Here is a 24,859-nt window from a genome sequence, read left to right as displayed (position 1 = left end):
GTGAAATACATTTCCAGCTTACAGTTTTTTCAACTTGTGGTGGGTGTATTGGATGTAACTCCTTCAAAAAGTTAAGGAGCGTCTGTATACAAAGTAAATTAAACTAGCAGTGCAGTGTGCTCACCACATTACTTACCTTACCATGGAAAAGAGGGCTCGGTGTAGAATTATTAGCAATGGTGGTATTCTTATCAAGCATACAAGGACTCATTGGAAAGGTGTTCATGGTAGATTCCAGAAGCAGGTACAGTGCAGTGGTCCTTGTAGGCAATTGAGGGGGGGGGGGGGGCATTGATTGTAACCAGCCTTGGCCTGGGCTTCAAAGGCAGGACTCTATGCCTTCCCCTTAGTCTGCAGAAATGGGGATACTGAGCAGCAGGTCATCCCAACAGAGTTATCACAGTGGAGTGAAATCCAGGGAGTAGTTTCTAGAAACAGAGGAAAAGCCCCTGGTCATTAGAACTGTACCACAGAAAGGTCCTGGCTGCAAGGCTAACTTGACACCAAGTTCTTTGGCCAAGGGGACTAGAACTCCTTAAATTCCCCTAATCAGCTGTTCCAGCCCCTAGGGTAGGCCATGGGTCCAGGAGGTCAGCCAGTCCTAGGGAGGGCAGAAGACAAAAACTCTGCAGGGATGTCAGGACTAAAGGCAGTTGCCTTGAAGTGTCTGAAACACCAAACATGCAAGGCCAGACCATCCATGCTCTGCTTTAGTGATTCTCCATGTCAGCGTGTCTTCACCTTCTTTCATGTTAACAAGGAAGGTTATTTTTCCCACCTTGTTCACTGGGTAGTTACGTTGTTACCACTTCACTCTTGGACTAAAGATGACCTGTGAACATTTGCCTAGTTCTGCTCTTCATGTTAATTTTGAACTCTCATGTGCATTTCCCACAGTTGGGTTGGACACTACCTAGTATTTACTGTCATTATCAGATAGCACTTGGTCACCAGCACCACCACCACTGAGGTGTCCTCTCCAGCTACCTAAGGAAATCGCCACTTGTCAATAGGAAATGAGAGAAATGTACACTCTGGCAGCAGGATAATGTGATCAGTGGTTATCTACTAAAAGTTTAACTCTTGTTACGAGCATATTTTTATTTCTTGGGGGAAAGTACTGACCTGAAAATCAAGAGACATGGCTACTACTAACCCAGGTCCTGTGAATTGCCCCTTTTTCTCCACCTCTAAAGTTGGGTCTGATAAAAACCTGTGTCCTCATCCTTGCTCAGGACACATGATGTCTATAAGTAAGACAATGCCTTTGAAAAAAGATAAGCAATGTGGTAGGTGAGTTCCCCCAGATCCCCAGCCAACTTAGAGGCAAAGTGCAGACCATGTTGGTACTTGATTGAAGATTGGGATTTAGAATAAGGCAGTTATCTTTTTGCTCAATGCATCCTCTTCAGTTACAAATTTTTCTGCAATCTTTTTGTTTAGGGGAAGTGTATGGGTCATTTTTAGGAGGATATGGATATTGCAAGGTCACATCTTTCCAGATCTCTTTCCCGGTTCAGAGTAATTCTGCCTGACATGCCTAGAAAATAGGATTCATGTAATGACAGAATAAATTTTTCCTTCAGAAAGGAGGTCTGAAGCTCTGCCATTTGTATATATCAAAGAGAGGATAAACCTGCCCAGATTAAAAGAGGTAGTCACATTTCATATACATAATTCACAAGCAGAAAAACATTTCTGTATTATGTAAGATTCAGCCCTCAAAAAGTGTATTATTATGAGGGTAACTTGCAAAGAATTAGATTACAGTAGAAAATAACCAGGTATTATTTATCTTGATATTTTAATTTTATTTAAATATAGGAAACAAATTAAATCCTAAGTAAAGCTTAACTTAAAATTATATTTGAAGGCTATGTCTTTGAGACCAAGGGAAATGTGGCCACAGTTTTTTATTTCTTTGTGCTTTTTTTTTGGAAATATTATAGGCAACAGCATTATTGAGAAAAGCCCTTACAGAAGAGTGTGGCCACAGGTCAACTATTCACAGTAGTGAATCATCTTGCAGCTTGTCATCTATTCTGAATGGCAATAGTGAAATAAAGGAACCCAAACCTGCTGTATGGCTCAACAGTGGTCCTACAGGGGAACAAGGTAATTATTGTTAAAGTGTGTGTCCACAGCAAAAAGGCATTCAGGATCATCATCTTTCTCGAGGTATACCTATAGACTATCACTGACTAGAGAATACCTCTGAATTTAATATGCATAATACGTTATTTGTTTTATACCACCTTCCAATAAATATGTATGATCTCCTTTAGTCTAACAGGAATGGGAAATCTAACTGTAAGTCTAGTTCTAGTGAATTTCCAATAAAATAAGTATGAAGAAATTAGGAAATCTTAACTAAACTAATCACTTGGCAGTAGATAATTTTTTTGCCACAAAGATGAAGGTGATTCCATACAATACTGTGAAGTTTTTGATACCACTTAGTAGAATTTACTCATAATTGTAAACATACCTTTTAGTTATAATAGAACCTTGTCAGTGTCCAAACAGTTGATTAAAAATCAATGAATTTATGCCCCCAAAATTTAATAACCAATTTTGAGTACCCAGAAACTGTGATTATTTTAGCATTACTGCTAAGATATGCCATTTAACTGCTTTAATGGTTTTCCAAGACAGCTATGAATTCCTCAGGAATTGCTCGAGTTGATGGATAAGTGCAGGATGTGAGACTCACTTATTTTATGTCTCACCCAAATTTGAGAGATGTCAGTGCAAATTATTTCGCATGAAAGCAACATAGAGTACCTTAATTTAATTTTATTTTTAAATTTTCATTTATGAGATACCTTAATTTTAGAATAGGTTTCCTTTTAGGAACACTATTATTTCAGACAAGAAATACATTAACAACAACAAAAAAAAGTGAACATAAAAGGAATGGCAATTAAACATCCAAAGGATCTATTTCTTAACTTTGAAATATATTTTTATTACTATACATTCAATTTTTAGAAGTTTCAAGTGGCTGTGGAGACAAGAGCAAGAAAGAAAATGTGGCCACAGATATCCCAATCACAGGTAAGGCTATGGTTGTATAAGAGTTTCAAACACAGAATTCAGCATTATTATATAATCAGGACATTTTTGGTTAGTGGTTTTTGGACCCCACTAAGAGCAAGTGTATTCAGCTACTGCATGCTGGAGCAGGAGATTAATCATAAGGGCAGAACGTAAATGCTTATGTTAACATAAACTAAGGTGGAAAATCACCGTGTCTATTGAATTCTTCGTCACCATGTTATATATTTACATCTGTAACATCCTCCAGCACGCACCCTTTCAGCACCTGCATCTGTGTGAAAAGGCCCATCTCCCTGGGGAACACCCAGTCATTACATAGCAAACTATAGATGTGTCTGATTTTACTCTTTTTTTTCTGTTGTAATTGAATATGTGTATTAAAATAAGAGCAGGAAATTTTTTAAAATGCTGGATAGGAAGCTTGAGTTTGCCTCAGTTACAAAGCCTGTCTGATAATTTAAAAATTGTACCAATCAGGCTTCATCAAGACCTATTAAGATTTCTGCACATGTATTAGGCTTTTTTAGGTGGAATCTGAATGATATCATTATTTTTTTTCTTTTTAGAATAGCAACAGCAGCAATTAGTATTCTGTACAGAGTTCTATTTGTCATACATCTGAATTTACTAGTACCTTATTTTGTAAAGTGGTGTACTACTTCATTATAAATTCAAAGGTCTGACTTTAAATATTTATACAAGTAAATACACCATTGCACCAAGGTACCGAGGCATGCATCTGCATATGTGGAGTTTTGTTTTTGTTTATAAGCAGAAAAGAATGACTTGCTTTTATGGCAGTGCAATTCCTGGCATGATGATTAATTTTTTAAACTCATGTTTCTGTGATAAACTCTGGTTTTGAAAACGGAGTTTATGGTAGAACAATTATTGTATATATTATGCCTCCAGATAATATTTCACTCCAAAATGCAAGTGTTTTTTATCATTTTAAACATTTTCCCCAGTGATGTGTTTATTGTGTTTTTAGTTTTCATTTTCAGAAAAATCTGATATGGTTCCCTGTTATTTTTATTAATAGAAATATAGTTGATCCCAAACTACAGATAACCAAGAAGTCATTTGGATGCTTTTCCCTTGCATTTATTTGCGGATGCAGAAGTATCTACTGAATTTATTTCAGTTAAAATTATAAAAGCTTATTGAGGAGAAATCAGGAAATGACCTATTGTTCATTCTTTCTTCTCTTTTTACTATTCTTTATAATCATCCCTTGCTGGGAGTAGTTGACTCTTCCCAAAGGTAATGCAAATGTATTTTCTCATAGACTTTCTTTATAAGAAAACCGATAGTTAAGTACCAGGGTTTCAAATCCTCCATTATGCAGAACGATGTGCAATATGCCTAGAAGCAACCTGGGCTGTTTGCCATTAAGATTTTAAAAGAAGTTGTAGTTCTAACAACCTGCCATTGATTAATCAATAGTTGGCAGTTTTTAAAAAATGAATTGTGCCTATTTTGTGCCAAAATATTAGACATAAAGAAAACCTTTGGAAATTAAAAAAAAAAAAAGAGTTAGCAAAGCCATATACTTCGTTAAAGTGTTGCTGTTCTGTCCTTGCCAGTGCACTCTCCCCACCCAGAGACCTCCCATGAAATTCACGTTTGAGGGCCTCATGCACCTTGGCACTACTAATACTGTTGCTTTGTCCATCATGTGGCTACTTTGGTCTCTTAAGTTCTTGACTGTCATCCCTTTATTAAATGTTTGTGACTTTGGCATAACTATTTGGAAGATTTGACTTTTGGTAGAGGAAAGCAAGTATGTAGTTTAAGACAGAGTCTGCCTGCCTCTTTATAATAGTTCTGTTGGGGTTTCCTGTTTGTGTGGGTGCATACTGGTTGTGTATGTATGGGCTGCATTCCTTCTAGAATATTCCAAAGAAAAGAAATATTGCTGGGAGTTGAGGAAATGTAGCAATTGGGCTAGGGCTTTGGAACAAGCCATCATTGTCAGCTCTTTTACTCCTTGCTCTGTTTCTCCACCTTCTCTGAGCCTCTGTATTGGGAAAGCAGACATACTGCCCAATAGAATTATCTTAAAGTTTAAATGAAATAATTTGTGAAAGTGCCGAGCAGATACTAGACACTCAATTTTATCTGTGATGTATAGTAATATTCATGTGAACATTATTAGAGTTCTCGGTCTTCTGTGCTGGCTCCCACAATCCCCAGCATTTCCCTATCAGCTATGAGGAGCCTCACAAAGCAAACTGAAAGAGGAACAGAATTAGAGAGAATGAGGATGCAGCATGACAGAAGTGCTGTCCCGAGATGAACCCCCAGAAGAGTGGACACTTGCAGTCTGTTCTTGTGGACCTGCATACCTTCCCTGAGTTGTGGTAGCCACTTGGGACCAGGACCCTCACAAGCACAGTGCTGCTGCAATACCTGCAAGACAGTACTTCCCGATGGTCCTGCTACATTAGTTTCTGCAAGAAATTGCCACTTGAGAACACAATTGAGATTCAAATCCAGAAGGATGTTTACGTTATCAAAAAGGAATCTCAAGGAGAGTTTGATGATACTTTTCCAACTTCCACTTAGTCCCATGCAGAAATCCGTTGAGAAAAATCCCGAACAGCTACTGAAGTACTCCCGAAGATCTCATTAGTCAAGGCCCAGACATCTCTGCCTGGGGGTGCCTATGTGCCCTTAGTAACCCCTATGTACTCACAGTGGAAGACGTTGTAGGGTACCAGGTGGCAGACCCCCCCTGATGTGTGTGCTGCCCCACAAGTATTCATGAGCTAATGCAGCATTTCCCAAAATGTGTTATTTGCAGTGCTCCACTCAGAAAATACATCAATTAACACATATTTTGTTGTCAAGCCCTGTGTGATCCTTCTCTCTGCAGTATGCGTAATGCATAGAAGCATAGTGAAGACTCAGAAAACTTTCAGCAAAGGAATTGTTTAAAAGTGTGATCCTAGAGTTTGAGGTAACTTATTTTTTTGAAAACGGAATTCTTCCTAATATCCAACAGAATTAATGTTCTGTGGAGCATGCTTTGTAAAATATACACACATATATGTGGAGCACTTTTTAAAGCAGTGAGTCCAGTGGCGGCACCAGTTTTCTCAATACACTAAAATTATCTTCAAGATTTTCCTATGGTTTCATTTTGTGGGAAGCTCCTTTGTGGGTGAGATTGCTTTTTAATGAGATTTGGAGCTACTTTAGTTTAATTACACCCAGATGTTATGACTGACAGCTGCTTGTTACTGCTTTTACTTGAATTGACGAGGAAGTTACAGTAGTAACTAAAGTTGCCCAGTGGTGCCGTTCTTCAGTATGGGGTCCTTCTGTGTGTCTTTACTTGCTTTTTAGCCATTTCAGAAGAGGTATAAGAGAAGACGTGGCTGAGGTGAAATCTGGGAAGTCACAGGAGGTTGGGGGTGGGAAGCTGTGAAGTCATACCATTATCAGAATGAGGGGGTCCTGGGGATGTTTAGCCTGGGACATGCACAGTAGCTGTTTAAATATTTGAGGAGCTGCCATATACCAGGCAGAATATTTATTGAGCTTAATTATAGAGAGTAGCTCAGTAGCAAAACAACTTTCTAGCTCTTCATTTCAGCAAAATCAAGTTCAGTACCTTCCAAGTGTGAGTGCTTAAACCATGGCAGGAAACATTAATTTTTTTTTTTTTTTTTTTTTTTTTTTTTTTTTTTTGAGACAGGGTCGGGGTTTTGCTCTGTTGCCCAGGTTGGAGTGTATTGGTGTGATCACAGCTCATTGTGGCGTCTGTCTCATGGGCTCAAGTGATCTTCCTTCTTCAGCCCCCCAAGTAGCTGGGACTGCAGGCATGCACTACCATACCATGCCTGGCTAATTTTTGTATTTTTTATAGAGATGGAATTTCACCAGGCTCGTCTTGAACTCCCGAGCTCAAACAGTCCACCCACCTTGGCCTTCCAAAGTTCTAGGATTATAGGCGTGAGCTACCTTGCCTGGCCCCGTGACTTGCTAAAAGAGGCATTTTGGAAGGAATTCTTGTTTCTGTGACCCTTGACATCCCATCTAATGCCAAGGTACTGTGCTTCTGACTCTGTGCTAAATGGAATACAGTGTGCCAGCATTCTTGTATCTTCATTTTCTTTCTCATTTGCTCATCACCCCAATTGGAGGTTATCTTGGCCGAGGGGCTCCTCCTTAAAGAGTCAGCTATCACTTTGAAGGCATCTGCCTTATTAATCATTATTATGGAGCATGCGAGTTTTCTGTGTTGAGATTTACATAGAAACTCTCCTGGACACACACTGCTGCCCCAACTACACACACACAGTCAGTATTCCATAGCCTGTATGATCTGTTGTTGTGAATATAATCTACCCCTTTTATTAGCCTAGTTGTTGCACACTAAAGAATCTGGTGGAAATCAAAGGTGAATTTTTATATCTCTAAATGTATGGTTTTCTGTATATAATAAGTAGTATATAATTAGATGTATTGATATGATATATATTAGTTATATATTATATATAATCATATATAAAATCTTTAATTGTATTAATTAATACAATTAATACTTTTACTTGGGCTGAATCCTGGGATACCAGGGACCACAAAAGATGGGATCTCTGCCCTCACTAAGCCTCCCTCATCTCTAACCTTCACAACAGTCCTATAGGGTAAACATTAGTACTCACCGTACAAGTGGTCAAACAGAAACTTAGAAAGGTGTCTGCTCATGGCTGTGTAGCCAGTGTGTTAGATTTTGAATTGAGCTCAGACTTTGGGATTTGGGTCCCTGAACTTCTTCCATTTCACTGCCCTACCTCTTTTATTTTATTTATTTATTTATTGATATTTTTTTAGACAGAGCCTCGCTCTATCACCGAGACTGGATTGTGGTGGCATGATCTCGGCTCACTGCAACCTCTGCCTCCTGGGTTTAAGCAATTCTCGTGCCACAGCCTCCTGAGTAGCTGGAATTACAGGTGTGTTCCACCATGCCTGGCTAATTTTGTATTCTTAGTAGAGACGGTTTTTCCCTGTTGGCCAGGCTGGTCTCAAATGATACACCCACCTTGGCCTCCCAAAGTGCTGAGATTACAGGCATAAGCCACCATGCCTGGCCTACCCTGCCTCTTTTATTTTACCAAAAAGACAACTGCATCAGGATATTGGGATCAATGAAACATCAGTGTACATTATAACAGAAGATGAGCATTGCAAGGCTGCTTCTGAGAGCAATGATAAAGATTACCTTTTCTTTCTCTTAGGTTAGGCCTGGAGAGGTGGGCAGCTTACAAGGATTTTCAAATGCAGCTTGTCCCAAGAGGTATGCCTTTTATAAAGTAGGGCAAACCTGAGCCCAGCTGGGCTGTTGGGAAGTCAGTTTCCCTGAAACACTTCCTGACCTAATACTGTAGGTCAGTTTCCTGAAACACTCAGGCCATGAGGAAAGTGATACTTATCTAGATTGGGAGAAAAAGTCTGTCTTTTGAACTACTTATGTCTCCAAAGTGAAAATTCCCCACATTGACAATTTTGTTTCTATTCACACTAAATTTACCTTTCAGCATTAAGTGAGTTTTAGTTTCAGCAGATGTTGCAGCTATGCTAAATGTCATAAAAATTCAGCACCTAGCACAGTTTCTGGCACAGAGTGGGCACTTCATTTGTCAAATGAATAAAAATAGGGATATTAAGGAATTTTCTTAAATGCTCGTTGATTCAGGACAGAATCCTATCTCTTCCCATCATTCACTCCACCAATACTTTTCCCACCCCACGTGCCCATCCTGGCAAAACTAGTCTCCTTAAGCTCCATGTGAAAAGGGCTCTCAGCTTTTATCTCAAGAAGATTAAGCCTCTAAGAATGTCCATTCAGCCTCTCATTCTTTTGACGCCAATTCTCTTGGTCAAGCTGTGTTGAAAGTGGTTCCCTGACTGTGCTATTCCTCATGGATATTCTTTGGCAAGCTGAAATATGCAAGGTAATGCTGAGGCATCCATTTAGAATCTTCCTAGGAGGTCAGCATAGATTTAGAGGGTGCCACTTGGAGTTCTAGGCAGTGCTTCTCAAAACATGATTGCTTGAGTTTTATGTCAATTTGGAAAGGGACTGGAAAGATGTAAGTGGCTAGGTTGTCACTGGTGACTGGATTTATCCTGAGAGGAAAGCACACTGGCATAACACCACAAGTACTGAGGCTTTACCAAGAATGTGCTTCACCTGTCCTGTCCCAGAAGCACTTTCCTGACAAGAATCAGTCAAAACATGTTACCTGTTGTCCCTGAGACAGGAAAGCCCAGCTTGTGTAAAACCAGAGGAATGTACCATATGTTGCTGGATTGTCCATTGAAAGTCCACGTGGCGGTTTCTGTGCCCGGGTCAACCTGCTGGGGCTTCACCCACGGAGCCTGCTGCCTGCTACTTGCAGTAGCAAAACATTCCTCATTATATTGCAGGGCAGTGCTGTTTATTTAACATGGTCATTAAAGGATAAAAGGTACCTTTCTAAAGGGACTTCCTGACTGGATGCTTCTACGATCAAGGAGATGAACTCATGAATGCCAAGAGAAATTCTCCCCAGTGGTTCATTGTAGCATCCCATGTAGAGTTTTAGAACATACCCGTGCCCCAGCCATACCCTTGGCCAATTATTTCTGCACCTCTGGGGGTGGGACTCAGGCATAACTACTTTATAACACATCCAGGTGAATTCTTAGGTTTGGGAACTGTGGAGCTGGGATCCTGGTTCAGAAGAGCCCTTGTAGGGTCCTGTTGTGGAGCTCCCTCATTTTACATAGGAGACTAAGAGGGAGACGAAATCCAGCTTTAAATATTTTAATAAATCAGGGATTGGAGTGTATTATTTTCCTAGGGCTGTTATAACAAAGTATCACAAACTTAAAACAACAGAAATGCACTCTCTCTCAGTTCTGAGAGCTAGAAGTCTGAAATCCAGGTGTTAGCAGGGCTCTTGCCTCTGAATGTACTAGCTGGTGGCTCCTGGCTTGTGGGAGTATAAGCCTCATCTCTGCCTTTGTCTTCACTTGGCCTTCTCTTCTGTGTCTCTGTGTTTGCTCTTCTTCTTAAAAGGACACCAGAAGTTGGACTTAGGGCCCACTGTAAATACAGAATGATTTCATCTGGAGAAACTTAATTAATGTATGTGTAAAGAACCTATTTCCAAATAAGGTCACATTCTGAGGTTCTGGGAGGCCATGGGTTTGTCGGGTTGAGGGGAACAGCACTATTCAACTAACTACAGGGAATACAGACTTCTTCATATTTTACATTTTTAGCATCAAGTTCATCTTCTACAGTAATTATTCCTGATAATATTGTCATTATTTCTAATTTCTCTCATTAAATAAATCATTGAGTACAAATGGCTAAAAAATACTGTTTTTTAAAAAGCTATTTAATTATATCAATAAAATACAGCTTTCTGATTAAGATTACTCAAGCTTTGAAAAGTCAAAGGTTTCATGAGGTTGAGAGTTGAAAACTCACCTCTCATGACTGAACAGTGTTAAATGGCCAGCACTGTGGTTGTATATGTAGGAAGTAATACCAGCAAACGTGTTTCAGCTCATTTGGGGAATGTTGGTTAGAGGTCAGTTTCAAGCCGGGAATTTGTTTTCAGGTTTAATTATTAAGTGCCCCTTAGAAATTAATTTGTAATATAAATCTCTGTTTTCTGAAGCAGCCCCAGGCAACCCATGTGATTTAAGCTGGTCTCTTCTCATGCATCAGCCCTCTTCCTAGGAGTACAGAGAGCATCCTTGGCAATAGAATTTGCAGGTGCAGGTCTACTGGTGGAGTGGAGTTTGTTGCAGAAAGTCTGGATGTGAAAAGTGATTCTTGTTATGGACCCAAATTTATGTATCTTCCTGCCTTTTAAAAAAAATTCCTAAATATAGATGACTTTTCTATATTTTGAGAATTGCAAAAGCAGCCTTACCTTATTTTCTCTCTCTCTCTCTTTTTTTTTTTTTTTTTCTTCCAGAAACAAAGTCTTGCTCTGTCACCCAAGCTGGAGTGCAATGGTGCTATCTTGGCTCACTGCAACCTCCACCTCCAGGGTTTAAGCGATTATCGTGCCTCAGCCTCCTGAGTAGCTGGGATTACAGGCGCCTGCTACCATGCCTGGCTAATTTTTGTGTTTTTATATTTGTAGCAGAGATGGTGTTTCACTATGTTGGCCAGGCTGGTCTTGAACTCCTGACCTCAAGTGATCCACCCACCTTGGCCTCCCAAACTGCTAGGATTACAGGCATGAACCACTGCACCTGGCCCTATTTCCTTTTTTTTTTTTTTTTTTTTTTTTTTTGAGATGGAGTTTCATTCTTGTTGCCCAGGCTGGAGTGCAATGGCCCTTGGCTCACTGCAACCTCCACCTCCTGGGTTCAAGTGATTCCCCTGCATCAGCCTGCCGAGTAGCTAGGATTACAGGCATATGCCACCATGCCCGGCTACTTTTTGTATTTTTAGTAGAGACAGTGTTTCACCATGTTGGTCAAGCTGGTCTTGAGCTCCCAACCTCAGGTGATACTTCCACCTCAGCCTCCCAGAGTGCTGAGATTACAGGTGTGATCCACAGTGCCCGGCCCTTATTTTTATTTAAGCAGATTACTAGGCAAATGATTTCTGGGTTTTTAATGATAATATTTACCTTTAGAACTAACTTTAAGAAATATATCTCACAATTTTTATTTTATTTTGCAAAAATGACCAAGTTTGCTATGTCAGCAACACATCCAGTACAATATGAAAAAACACGTAAGTGTAGAAATATGTGAAAAGTAACAAGGCTGGAAAACTCAGTGGACAGAGAATATTTTCCAGATTTCATTTTAACTTCATATAGAAATAGCAGTTATCCTCCCTTATTCAAACATGCCCAGTTCTCTGTTGGTTCAAGGTCAGTTTTCTAGCCGTAGTGACAGTATTGTTTGCATCTCCCTTTGTTATTTTTTTTCCAGGCCCAACTCTTCTTTTTTTCATTAAGGATTTCTGCAAAAGCAATGGGCAAATTCCCTGCTTCCATGCCCCTTAGAGACTGGTGAACCACGTGTTTGTCTGGCTCTTGTAATGGGGTGTTAAAAGCACTTGTTCATCAGATATTTTCTTTTTATTTGTAGATTTAGAAGTATTTTAGCAGGTGTACATTTGCATATAAAAGAGAAAAAAGATAAGAAGTTGAGGCTTTCTCTTTCTCCTCTCAACATCATCCCTCTTTCACCTCTCTTTATTCAGCATGTTTTCACTTTCTTTCTCTAACCGTTTCTATTTTCTAGACACAAAACACATATCAAAAAATAAAAAACAGTCTCAGGGATCCTTCAGCACTTTTCAGGAAGATAGATGATTGGGTTCAGGCAGCTTATGTAACAAAGTAGAGGAAAAGACCTTTATCTCATGTCATCAGTCAGGAGTTATTAGACAAGGATAGATTTTCACCTTCTGGAGCTGTAGACTGCATGGGATGGCCCTCCTTGCCTTGCCTTACATTTTAAACTGCAATATTTTCTACTTTTTAAACTAAATCTAGGCACCGATTTGAGTATATAATTGATGCTTGAACGAAAGATTCAGAACTGAAAGCTTGAGCATGCATGTGTGTGTTTGTTTCTGTGTGTATCAGAATATTCCAACCAAAAATGATTGTATTCTTTAGAAATGTTTGTTTTGTTGAAACATTTTTACTACTCAATATTTTCTGAGCGTTTTAGGCTAGGAAGTGTTTCCCTGGGGTTCTAAGTGAGGCTAGAAAGTGAAGACTTTAAAGCAGTCACCCAATCCTCAAATTTTCAGACTTACAGTTTACTTGCAGTTGAAAAACTGAATTCTTTTCCCCTTGGAAATATATCAACTTTGTCCCTACCTTGTTTATAACAGACTAACTTGAATTTTTAGATTCATTACTTTTTGCTTCTTTATTTGTTCGTTCATTTAATAACTATGAATTTGCAGAGCAGCAACAAAGTGCAACTTTTAACTGCGTGGTTCATCACCATCTTTCTTCCTTTTAAAAAATCCTGGGCCTGAATTGCCACAAACCTCATTCCCATAGCTTTACACTCTTGGCTTGATGAAGTTAGCATCCTGGCCAAGTCTTCTGGGCTGCTTCAGGAGGATGTGATTTGTTTGAGAACTTCTAGCAAAAAGCACACTCTTCCCTCCAGAGTCTGAAACCTGATCTGTTTGATACAGACAGCTCCTTAAAAATTTTTATACAGCTGATGCATCCCCCCTTTCAACCCTTTCAACAAGAAAGCTTTTCCTAACATCTAACTTGTATTCTTTGGCTGGAGTTTTTCCCTAAGTATTCTTGTACCACTTTTAGTAAACACAAAAAGTTGCTCACTACCATCTAGTTTTGAGGCTACAAATGTGTTCTGTTTTGTCTGTGCAGTGTTTTATTTTTAAAAAGAAGAAAGAGAAGGCAGAAGTCTGGCAAGACCAGACCCACTTTCCCACCAGGCAGCAATTGACTGGAGCCAAGGAGCAACTGTGCTCTGTGGACAGGTCATGTGCCTCCCGGCCTGCTGCAAGACAGGCCCTTCCTGCTGCTCCTGCCTGGCCATAGTCACTTACTGGAGGTACCTGCTTTGCCCCAGAGGCACCTGCGTCCACAATGCCCACCCTGTCCAGTCCGTTTGCAATACCTGTCCTTGAACCTTCCTTCCCTTCTCCAGCCTTGTTCTATGCAGGCTATGTATCCTTTAACCACTTCTAATTTGTTTTAACCAGCCCTATTAATTTTGTTTTTCCTATGTGGATAATCTCCTAGTCTTTAATAAATAGTTTTGTGCAACAATTCTGACTAAATAGAGGTGTGATGCATGCTGTGGAGGAAACGACTCCAGCTCTGATGCATCTGATCCTCAATCAGACGGCAGCAGTGCTGGGTGCTGTGCCCTCTCCAGCTGCTTTAATGTCTGTGGTCCTGCCTCAGTGAGTGTCATTCCTCCAGGTGAATACACTTCATCTTTGTTCCTTTTAAACTTCACTTTACCTTTAAGCAATTAGAGGGAGCGCACTCTGGGATTGGGGGCAAGAGATGTGCCCAACAGTCCTCAGCCTGATCTTGCCACCCCTTTATGACTCATGTCAGGGCATCTGCGTCCCAGATAAAAACTATCCAGGTGGGCTTTGGTGACTGCTTGGAGAAGGGCCACAGAGGCTTAAGGATGAAACACTGGTGAGGAGTGTGATTGGGAAGTGGTGGGCTCTGGTTGAATGGGGCAGGAGAGTGAGCCATCACAGGTTGGGTGGTCAGCCAAAAGCCATGGAGCGAAAGCCCGATTACAGAGCCCACGCTCTTCAGGAAGGAAGGGAGGGGTACCAGAATGGAAAATGTGGAGCATAGAAAGGGCCCATCTTTTCCAGAGTATCAAGATGGTCCCTTATTGCTATAAGTGATTTCACTTCACATTGGTAATTTCCTCCCTTGCTTACCTCAAACAAGTAATATTATCAGTCCTTCTTCTGTTTGGGCAGAATGCTTAATCCCTCCCAAATCTGAAATTACCTCAACACTACTAGCTTGATATTTCTTTTTTTTTTTTTTTTTTGAGACAGAGTTTCGCTCTTGTTACCCAGGCTGGAGTGCAATGGCACGATCTCGGCTCACTGCAACCTCCGCCTCCTGGGTTCAGGCAATTCTCCTGCCTCAGCCTCCTGAGTAGCTGGGATTACAGGCACGTGCCACCATGCCCAGCTAATTTTTTGTATTTTTAGTAGAGACGGAGTTTCACTATGTTGACCGGGATGGTCTCGATCTCTTGACCTCGTGATCCACCCGCCTCGGCCTCCCAAAGTGCTGGGATTACAGGCTTGAGCCACCGCGCCCGGCCCTAGCTTGATATTTCTGACAGAAATCCTCTTCTGATTGCCAATGACACATTCTCCATTCTCCTGGTTTCTGAGAAGCAGGAGAGCCGTCGCTGGAGTCAAGTGATTTACCTTCAGACAAAGGACAAGAGAACTTGCAGTGCACAGCTCCAGCTTCCAGTGGCCAGGAGGCTTTGTGGATCAAGAAGCTGCTCCTTTTTTTTTTTTTTTATAATTTTCATCTTTGCTCTCTTTTCCTTGATGAAATAAGTTTAATTGAATGCAGAAATAACGTATGGTAATTAAGATCTGGACTTGTATCTTGAGAGCTGAAAAACTTTTTGGTTGATTTTTATAAAATAAAAACAAAACGGCATTTTTACCTCTTTTACACTGATTCTTTACCTTTAGAATTCACTCTGTTTTTGATTTTGTTAATATTGTCCCTCTTTCACAGTTACCTTACAGTATAGTTGAAGGAACACGGATGTAAGGACTAGCCAGAGGGCATCATGACACCATCCCATCGGAGCCATCCTAGGACAATGTGACCAGCCTCATCAGGAAATACTTTTGTCCCAGCCCCCACCCCCCCGCCCACACACACAAACATTACACAAAATAGTACTTTCCCCTCTGCATGCACTGTGTCTGTTTTCTTTGTTAGATTTTTCAAAATACTGGTTTCAACGACCTAAACTGATTTCACAATCAAGCAAGTGTTACCTTAGAATGTTTTATCTTCAGAGCGAAGAATCCCTGATCTGTACATATTTTAATTATATAGTATTTAATATTCCAAAGTATAATGCTCATCTTAAGTACTCATAATAAAGGTCTCATGGTTAAGTTCTTAAATGAAGCCAGCAAAAGCAGAAATGCAGCCTTTTGCTAGCCCCTGATGTTGACGGTGGGACTCTTTTTGTGCCACGTTAAAGATGTAGACATAGATGCTATTTTGTTATGTCTGTGCTGAAACTGATTCTACATTCTCCATTTCATCTAGGTGCCCTTGAAACTTTAGAGTAATGGGGAAGGTTGTGTCACTCAGGTTCTTTACGTATTTTTGTCTACTGTTTTTCCCAAGTCTTCCTCAATTTCATCTACAGCAGATGCCATTAGAAGCCCTGCATGGCCAAGGGCATCCTATGAACGTGAGCAGGTGCAGGCTGCCACCGATCCTTGTGGATACCTGGCTTTGCTGTCTGCAAACTCACTCTCACTCCTTCCCCATGGCAGGACTTGGTTAGATTTCCTCAGCTGTGGGACTCTGAGCTCATCCAGCTGTCACCATCCTTCCTGACCCTCTCCCCATTCCCCCAGCTCTGTGCCAGAGCCCCTGCACTCAAGTGTGAGAATCCAAGAGCCGGAGGAAAGAGTGTTTCTGAGTGACCTGACCACTTAGGAAGACTGGCTCTCTCTTCTGGTTCATTCCAGTAGCTGCCTCTACAAGGCCCAGAGGGAAGAGAAACTACTTTACTGTGATAGTGAGCCTATCCAGAGATCCACTCAAAACAATGACTAGAATTTGGCTGCCTCAAATAAACTCACACTACTTGTCTTTGAGTCCTGAAACTTGGGTTCAACTAAATTGTTTTTGGTTTGTTTTCAGAATGTCTAAAAAGCGACAGTTCAGAAAATAATCTGCATGCATTTGAGAATGTTAATCTCATAGGAAGAATTTAAGAAGCTTCTTTCTGGGCAGTAAAAAATGTAGTGTTTTTGTGTTTTTCTTCAATCAATAGAAACAGAAGCCTACCAGTTGCTGAAGAAGGCTACCCTTCAGGATAATACAAATCAAACTGAAAACAGGTTTCAAAAGGCAGATGCTCCTGTGTCACGCTTGTCAGGTAAGTAAGGGCAGATGGCAGTGTCCAGGGGACCAAAGTGGCAAGGCAGGGCTGTGTTCAGGGAAGGGTGGTTATTCTTTGAAGGTTTCTGAAGTTTGCTCTGTAACGAGCTGTCACCAGGTCAGAATGAGCTAGTACTTTTCTATTCTTAGCAAATGGACATGTGGAAAAGCCCTTTTGTTGTGTCCTCGACATGTGCTGGCCAGCATGGCAATGGCCCTCCCAGGCCCTGGATCCTGCCAGGCATGTCATGATAGTGACTTGCCACCAGTGACCCTGAGAAGACACACCCAAATTCCTAATTTTCCCCATGGCTGCCAGTCTCTTAGTCATTCAGTGTTGTGTTGGGCTGCTTTCCCTCACCAGAATGTTGGAGGACTTTGAGTTCTTTTACTAAATGGTGTATAAATCCCAGGAAAGCGAAATTTTAATTATTTAGGTATTTATGTATGTATGTGTGTATTTATTATTTTTGAGACAGGGTCTTGCTCTGTCTCTCAGGCTAGAGTGCAGTGGCATGATCATGGCTCCTGAAGCCTCAACCTCACAGGCTCAAGCAGTCTTCCCACCTCAGTCTCCCATGTAGCTGGGACTACAGGTGCGCACCACCACACTCAGCTAACTTTTGTGTGTGTGTGTTTTTTTTTTTTTTTTTTTTTTTGTCTAGATAAGGTTTTGCCATGTTGCTCAGGCTGGTCTTGAACTCCTGGCTGGACTCAAGCAATCCACCTGCCTTGGTCTCCCAAAGTGTTGGGATTACAGGTGTGAGTCACCATGCCTGGCCAGGAAAGCTAAATTTTAAACTTGATTTTAGTTCCTTCCATCTAAGATTTTGTTTTAATTGTAATTTTAGTTTTTATACTTTATTATTTTCAGTGATTTTCCTTTCATTATACCAGTTTTTAAAGTATACATCACCTTAATGTCCTCTGTGAGAGTAAATGGATTAATACAGAAGAAAATGAACATTAATGACTTTCTTAGCTACCATGCCATTATTTCACCTAGCAGAATGAACAGTGATTTCTAAATACCATATAATTCCCAGTCCATATTCAGATTTCCCAGTTATCTCAAGGATGTCTTCTTTAGCCAGGTAGAGTGGCTCATGCCTATAATCCCAGCATTTTGGGAGGCCAGGGTGAGAGGGTTGCTTGAGGCCAGGAGTTTGAGACCATCCTTGGCAATATAGCAAGACACTGTTTTTACCAAAAAAGTTTAAAAATTAGCCACACGTGTTAGTGTGTTCCTATAGTCCCAGCTACTCAAGAAGCTAGGGCAAAAGGATCACTTGGGACCAGAAGGTTGAGGCTGTAATGAGCTATGATCACACTACTGCACTGGGCAGCAGAGCAAGACCCTATCTAAAAAAGAAAACAAAAAAATGTCTTCTTCAGACAGATATTTTTGAGAGACATACTTAGGGTGCATCAGACTTAGCCGTCTGTTTGGAGAGCTGTTTCCTGGATATTACTAGTGGTAGAGTCAGTTGCAGCAAAATTCAGTTATTTTCGTGGTTTTGAGGATTTGGTGACCCACTGCATGTTAAGTGCTCAGCACAGTGTCTGATAGTGAAAAGCCCCCTGGGAGAGCCGGCCATTGTGGTGGTAGTGGTAATTTGAACTCTGCAAACATACGACATTGTAGTTTGTTAGGTATAAAACAGGGCCTTTGGCCGAGTGCGATGACTCACGCCTGTAATCCCAGCACTTTGGGAGGCCAGGGCAAGTCGATCACAAGGTCAGGAGTTCAAGACCAGCCTGACCAAAATAGTGAAACCTCGTCTTTACTAAAAATACAAAAATTAGCTGGGCATGCTGGTGGACACCTGTAATCTCACCCACTCAGGATGCTGAGACAGATAATTGCTTGAACCCGGGAGGCGGAGGTTGTAGTGAGCCAAGATTGCGCCACTACACTCTAGCCTGGGTGACAAAATGAGACTACATCTCAAAAAAACAAAACAAAACAAAACAAAAAAACACAAAAAAAACAACAGAATCTCTGTCCTGCTGGAGATTGTCATCACTTGCAAACTCTGTTTGCTTTCCATGACCTTCTTCACATTTGAGTCATGGAATTAGAATCTAGAGAGATATTAGGAGGTACCCAACACCCCCATTTCACAAACCTTGCTCAGAGTCTTACAGCTGGATAGCTGACACATACTCTGAAAAGTGACTCCACACATCTGTTTCTCATAAGTGTTATTTTCAGTAGTTAATCGGACAGGTGCAAAAGATGAGTAAATTTGGCTGGGCCATGGCTCACACCTGTAATTCCAGCACTTTTGGAGGCCAAGACAGGTGGATCACCTGAGGTCAGGAGTTTGAGACCAGCCTGGCCAACATCGTGAAACCCCGTCTCTACGAAAAATAAAAATTAGCCAGGCATGGTGACTAGTGAGTGCCCTTAGCTACTCAGGAGGCTGAGGCAGGAGAATGGCTTGAACCCCAAAGGCAGAGGTTGCAGTGAGCTGAGATCATGCCACTGCACTCCAGCCTGGCTGACAGAGCCAAACTCTGTCTCAAAAAAAACAAAAGATGAGTAAATTTGACATGTAAGTTGTAGTCCCTTGGATGTGTATCAGAAATTATAGATTATGGTACTATTAATCTCATGTTTAATGCATTTTTATTAATTTATTCATAAGTGAAATGACGCTCCAGATTGTATAGTCAAGCACCCCTGAATTCAGTTTCCTTACTCCATACTCAAAATCGCACTACGTGTTTTGCAGGATTCCAGAGTTTCTGGCAGTAGAATCATGGAAGTGCTCCTGCTTATGTTTGCTGTTATTGTCATTGTAGTCAGATCCTTCCCCTGATGTTCATCTTACATTTGGCCGTGTGTTGTCTTTTCACCCTTACTCTTATTCTGATCCTAAGGACTTATCTGAGCCCTAAAGAAAAGCAAAAAGTGGGCTGGGAGGGTGGAGGGCAGCTTCACAGTGCTGTTACAAGTAGCAGGGGTGGGAGGTGGTGGTGCACTCTGCACTCAAGGAGCCCACCCCAAATCTAACTAGCGAAGAAGCAGTGCATGTTTCACTTACTCCTGAGTCTTTGGACCTGTCCTGAGGAAAGCCACTTAAAACTTCAGCCTTAGTTTTCATGTCTGAAAAGACTGCCTCCTGGTTAAGCATGTGGACACACTCTTTGGGCTGAATGTGGACACATTTTAAAAATAATTGCTTTGCTGCAGAGTGTACACACAAGCAGGCAGGTTACAGGTTAGAAACTCGGCAAATGCATTTTGCAAAGATGCCCATGCATGCTGTATCTGTGATTTTGATTGCCAGTTAAGAAGCAGACCTGTAGCAGAAACATCCAAGGCTGAGAACTCCCAGGAGGCAAAGATCAGGGATTGCCTTGCAAACTGGGGGCAGCGTGGGAATATCCAGGTCTCTGGCTCCAGGAAAAGAGGTGGAGTGTGCATCCTCCTTCTCAACCTTTAGAGGCTGAAAAAGAGTGGTCTTGATGGTTTTCAGTGGAAATTCAGTCTCCTCAGTGGGATGGAAAATAGAGGATTTTGCAGAGGGGCTTGAGAGTGAATAAGGTGGGTAACTGTTATCCATGGGTCTCAATTATTTCTGAGCCCTGGTTTGCTGCCCGTGTGTTTTAACAATGGGAATTATCCAGTGCTTTGTGACACAGTAAAGATCCATATGCCTACATGTGCATCTTGGTCATTTTAAACTGAACTGTTTGGATGATTTCAGTTTTTACTTTCTGTGATTTCTATTTAGGTATCACAAGAAAACACCCCATTCCCTTTCAGTATTCTACTAACATTTCGTTCTCTGCCTTAGAAGCTCCCTTGCCTTCTGTGGCTTGAACAGCATCTTCCTCTGTTGGCGCTTGTTTCACCAAACTTACTGTGAGGCCACTTTGTTCATTTTGTCCCATGGCTGCACAACAGCTAATGCTAACTCTCCATGTTTATGCTTATCACAGGTTTGAATATTGGCAGCGGTGCATTCGAGACAAAGACAACTAACAAAATTGCTTCGGAAGCTAGTTTTTCATCTAGCGAAGGAAGTCCTTTGTCAAGGTAAAGTTGTGAAAGGCTTTCTGAATAGTGGCAACAAGATGAGAAACGTCACAACGCAATGAATTAAAGTCTGGCTGCATATTATTTTGTTGTGTGACTTGGAAGGTTATGGTTTGGGTTTTTGTTTATCTAAAATAACAGTTGAAACTTTAGTCTACCTTTGAAAATATTTGCACCAGAGCCAAGTATTGTTTTGCAGCTGTTGTTTCCTTGGTTTAAGACTCAATTGACACCTCAGTGAACCACAAATTAGCGTCTACAGCTGCTCGCAGTAGGACTGCTTAGAGACCACACAATGGAGGTTGTCAGAAAAAGGGCAGAGAGAAAACATCAGGCCTTAAAAGAAATAAAGTGGCATGTTTCTTCTTTTTGTGATGGCTAATATATAAACTAGTAATTGGTGGATACTCATTTTTATTTTCCTCTTCTTTTTTAAACCAAGTATTTAGGCTAGATTCTTTCCTTTTCTAATACTTTCTTGCTTATTTTCCATAAAGAACAAAATTCATCTTTTCACATGTGTTAAACTGGCAGTAGCTTTTTGTAAGCAGTGATAAGAGAGTTGTGTGCTGAATTTGTCATTAACATAAAGTACTAATCACAGAAGCTTCAGGTCACTCAGGATTTATAGATGGGAATATAAGCAATCATCTGATGAAATACCCTGCTTTTTTGCTTTGAGCTAAATATTGTTTAAAATAGCATAGCAAGTTTCCTTTTGTAACAGTATTGCTCAGTAAAAAGGTGTCCTTTAGATGATTATATGACATTTGAATTAACTCCTTGTTCCCGATGAAATTTCAGAACAGGAACTTTACATTTCTAGTATAACATATAATGTTCCGTAAGAGAAAATGATTTGAGCCAGAAGTGTAGAATTTTTTTAAATGAAAAAATTCTATTTTTATTCATATTTTATAAAACAATACAATGTTTTTAGAAAGTGGAATATATTAAAACAAGATTGAATTTCTAAAATGGTTTTAGAAGCTTGACAAGTTCAGTTTTAGGGAAACAACTCATTTAATTATCAGAAATTATTATTTTTAATACCCGGGTTTTCATCCATATTTTTGAAGGAAGGGAGAGGTAAACAGGACAGGAAGAGTGTTAAAGTATTATGTTATTATGATTAGATTATAAATTCAAGTTCTAGGTCTTTTAAAACAAATTTTAAATGACAATAAATTCTACAGATCGTTTTCAGAATCAAATGTTACCATTTGGCTTAATAATATATAGAGGCACAAAAAACTCAGTTATTCCTAAACAGTCTTTACATAGGTTCTTTGGGAAATTTTTAAAGACATTGAGAAAGCAATTGGATTTTGTAGAACAATTCTCAGTCTAATAATTTCACATCTTGTCTATATTTCACTAAACTAAAATCAAACTTTTTTTCTTAAATTCAGGCAGAGGCCTTTTGTTATTAGTATTGTTTCTGTATGAAATTAATTTCCTAATAAATTATAAGTAATCTCGTCATCCCCTTTAAGGGGAAAAAAAAATACCACACAAAAAGGCCTTCAAGGAACTCTTGGTTCTAGGCACTTGATAATAATCCAGTGATGAAAAGGTCTAGGCCCAGAGTGTGTGGGTTTGGTGTGCTGTTTGTCACGGTTTGGTTCTTGTGCTGGGTTTGGTGTTGTTAATACGCCACCCTGGGCTTTGGAGAGCTCCAGTTTTGCTGTTTGTGCTGAATTCACTGAAATTTCTTAGAGGCTTACATTTAAGGATCCCACTTACTGCAGTCACTCCTTGTGCTTTATTGCTTTTACAAGTGGTCTCAAACCCGGTACTTGAGAATAAACATAACAGTGCAGTGCTGCTGTAGCACTTTAAAAATTCTTCTTTGCTCTATTTTGTCAGTGAGCTGATGAGCAACCTCAAAAAAAAAAAAAAAAAAGACCCCGCTGGACCTAAAAAAAAAAAAAAAAAATGGCTTCCTCTGATGTCCTAGAGACAATAATTATGATGTGCTAGTTAAGCCCAAACTACAGCTGAGGGATTTTACTTTAAAGCAGCGGCTTGGGCGCAAAAATGCATTTATAGCTCTTTGTCTGCACCTCATTATGTGTGGGCCTGATTCATTAAGTAATTGGTTTGCAGTTGTTTACATGAGTATTAAGGCCTTCTTTTCAGCCGCCTTTGAGAGATACATTGTGCAAATGTTGCCTGTGATGAATGCAGAATGAGGGCCAGAGGGTCCGTCCTATTGGCTAAACAGTGCACTCCTGTTGAAAAGCCAGAGAAAGGGATTGGGTGCTGCTTTGCATAGCAATGACTTTCTTAATAAGCGTTACAGATTAATACACGCAAGCTATAAAAGATGCAAAGAGATACTCTTAGCACATTTATACATGCTCATTTCATTGTGATGGCGGTGGGGTTTGGGTGCTTTCATATTCCGTTTTTCAGAGCAGCAGCTTCAGTGCATGAGCCGTAATAGAATCTGATGTTTATTGTATTATAAATCACGGGCAAGTAGGCAGATTGGCAACAGTTTATTATTAAAGATTCTTTCAGTGTAAATCTTTTTCTACCATTGTATTTGCTTCAGCAAAATCATTTTGTGGTTGAGTGGGGATGAAAGGCATAATGTACGAAGGAGTGAGTCCTAATAGGAAGCCGTTCTCCAAGTAAAGACCACTTGTTCCCTTTTGTTCAGGGGTGCATGCCAGAGCTTCCTCTCCTCTGCAAACATTGTCTCGCTTTACCTTCCCCAGCAAGTGGTTTTCACTCTCCCAGATCCGTTTGTTCAGTGGAGAGTATATTTTAACAGCCTGCCCTTAGCTTACTGGTTCCTGCCTTGTAACTTCAGCTTACTGGTTGGACCTTATTAATGTTTTACCAAAAGGAAAGGGTGTGTGCTTGCAACATAATTGCCTGGGGGAAAGGTAGCAGAAGTCACCCAGCCACTGTACCCTGGCAGGGCCACCGTGGGTGGCATTCTGTGCCAATCTTGCAGCCACCGGAGTGGCCAGTGGAGGGCGCCAGGCCGCAGTTGATGCTCTGGTCGGGGCGGTGGCATCTTCTGTCTTTGCCTGGTCACTGTGCATATTCCCAGGATAACATAAAGATTATAAGGAACCAATAGTCCAATGAAATAAAAATGAGTTTTTGCTGGAAGTCCTTTAGATTCTTATATAAAAGCACTCTTCTCTGCCTTGGGTTTGGCAAATCTCTGTTCTTAAGTTCCACTGAATTAGCAGCTTCCTAAATATGTCATGTTTCTTATCACAAGCCCACATACTTTCTTTTTCTGCACAAAGCAAGTAAGAACAATCAGTGCTTATTTGAAGAGAAAAAGTTAACAAGTTGACCTCAGACCTCTGAAAGTGGCGTCCTCTGTAGGACCCCTGATTAACCATCAGGGGGCGCTCAGACTTTGCTAAATTACTGGTTGGCCTTTAAAACCTACAATTAGCGTTTACAGAAATTTGTTGGCACAGTCATTGGGATTTTTTTCTTTCTGGATTATTTTTTGCGTTCTGTTTTTCAGAAACATATGTCTGTTTTGAGGAACATTCCAGCCGAAGTTTCTCCTTTAGAAATTGTAACACTGATTTCTGCTAGCAGTCAAAAACCATTAAAAGTTTTAGAATTTGGAGTCTAAAGACCATGTCTTCTCATAAATTAGCTATTTTCATCCTTCTAATAAGACTCCAGAACTGGAAGGACACTTCCCGCCAGGAGCCATTCCTCCTAATCCTGGACACCATAGACAGTGCTCCTGGCAGGACCCTCTAGTCTTATTGCCACATTCAACTGGTGTGGCCTCAAAATCACAATAACTTGGGTATGTTTGTTAATGGACCATGACTATTTTTTCTTTTTTAAAACATATTGACAGGCAGGACACAGTGGCTCATCCCTGTAATCCCAGTACTTTGGGAGGCCGAGGCCAGCAGATCACTTGAGGTCAGGAGTTTGAGACCAGCCTGGCCAACATGGTGAATCCCCATCTTTACTAAAAATATCAAAAAAAAAAAAAAAAATTCGCCAGTTGTGGTGGTGTGCACCTGTAATCTCAGCTACTTGGAAGGCCGAGGTAGGAGAATCTCATGAACCTGGAGACAGA

General features: G+C 40.6%; 1 protein-coding gene across 9 annotated transcripts in view; it reads left to right on the top strand.

The window, feature by feature from the left end:
• KIZ (kizuna centrosomal protein) overlaps positions 1–24,859 on the top strand; it is a 114,361-nt gene that overhangs the window by 75,950 nt on the left and 13,552 nt on the right. For 4 of the 9 annotated variants that reach the window (XM_010343716.2, XM_003933154.4, XM_010343717.2 and 1 more), the window contains 4 exons: positions 1,950–2,115; positions 2,992–3,057; positions 16,624–16,728; positions 20,682–20,778. In XM_010343716.2, the coding sequence (XP_010342018.1) occupies positions 1,950–2,115; positions 2,992–3,057; positions 16,624–16,728; positions 20,682–20,778 (434 nt within the window). Of the gene's footprint in view, positions 1–1,949; positions 2,116–2,991; positions 3,058–6,934; positions 7,116–7,902; positions 8,025–8,309; positions 8,357–13,457; positions 13,645–16,623; positions 16,729–20,681; positions 20,784–24,859 lie in introns of those variants that run through there. The other 5 variants (XR_012519283.1, XR_012519284.1, XM_074406174.1 and 2 more) reach the window with 5 other exon arrangements.

Source organism: Saimiri boliviensis, chromosome 9, assembly GCF_048565385.1.
Source record: "Saimiri boliviensis isolate mSaiBol1 chromosome 9, mSaiBol1.pri, whole genome shotgun sequence".
Classification (NCBI taxonomy): Eukaryota; Metazoa; Chordata; class Mammalia; order Primates; family Cebidae; genus Saimiri; species Saimiri boliviensis.
This window is presented reverse-complemented; position numbering and strand designations above follow the sequence as displayed.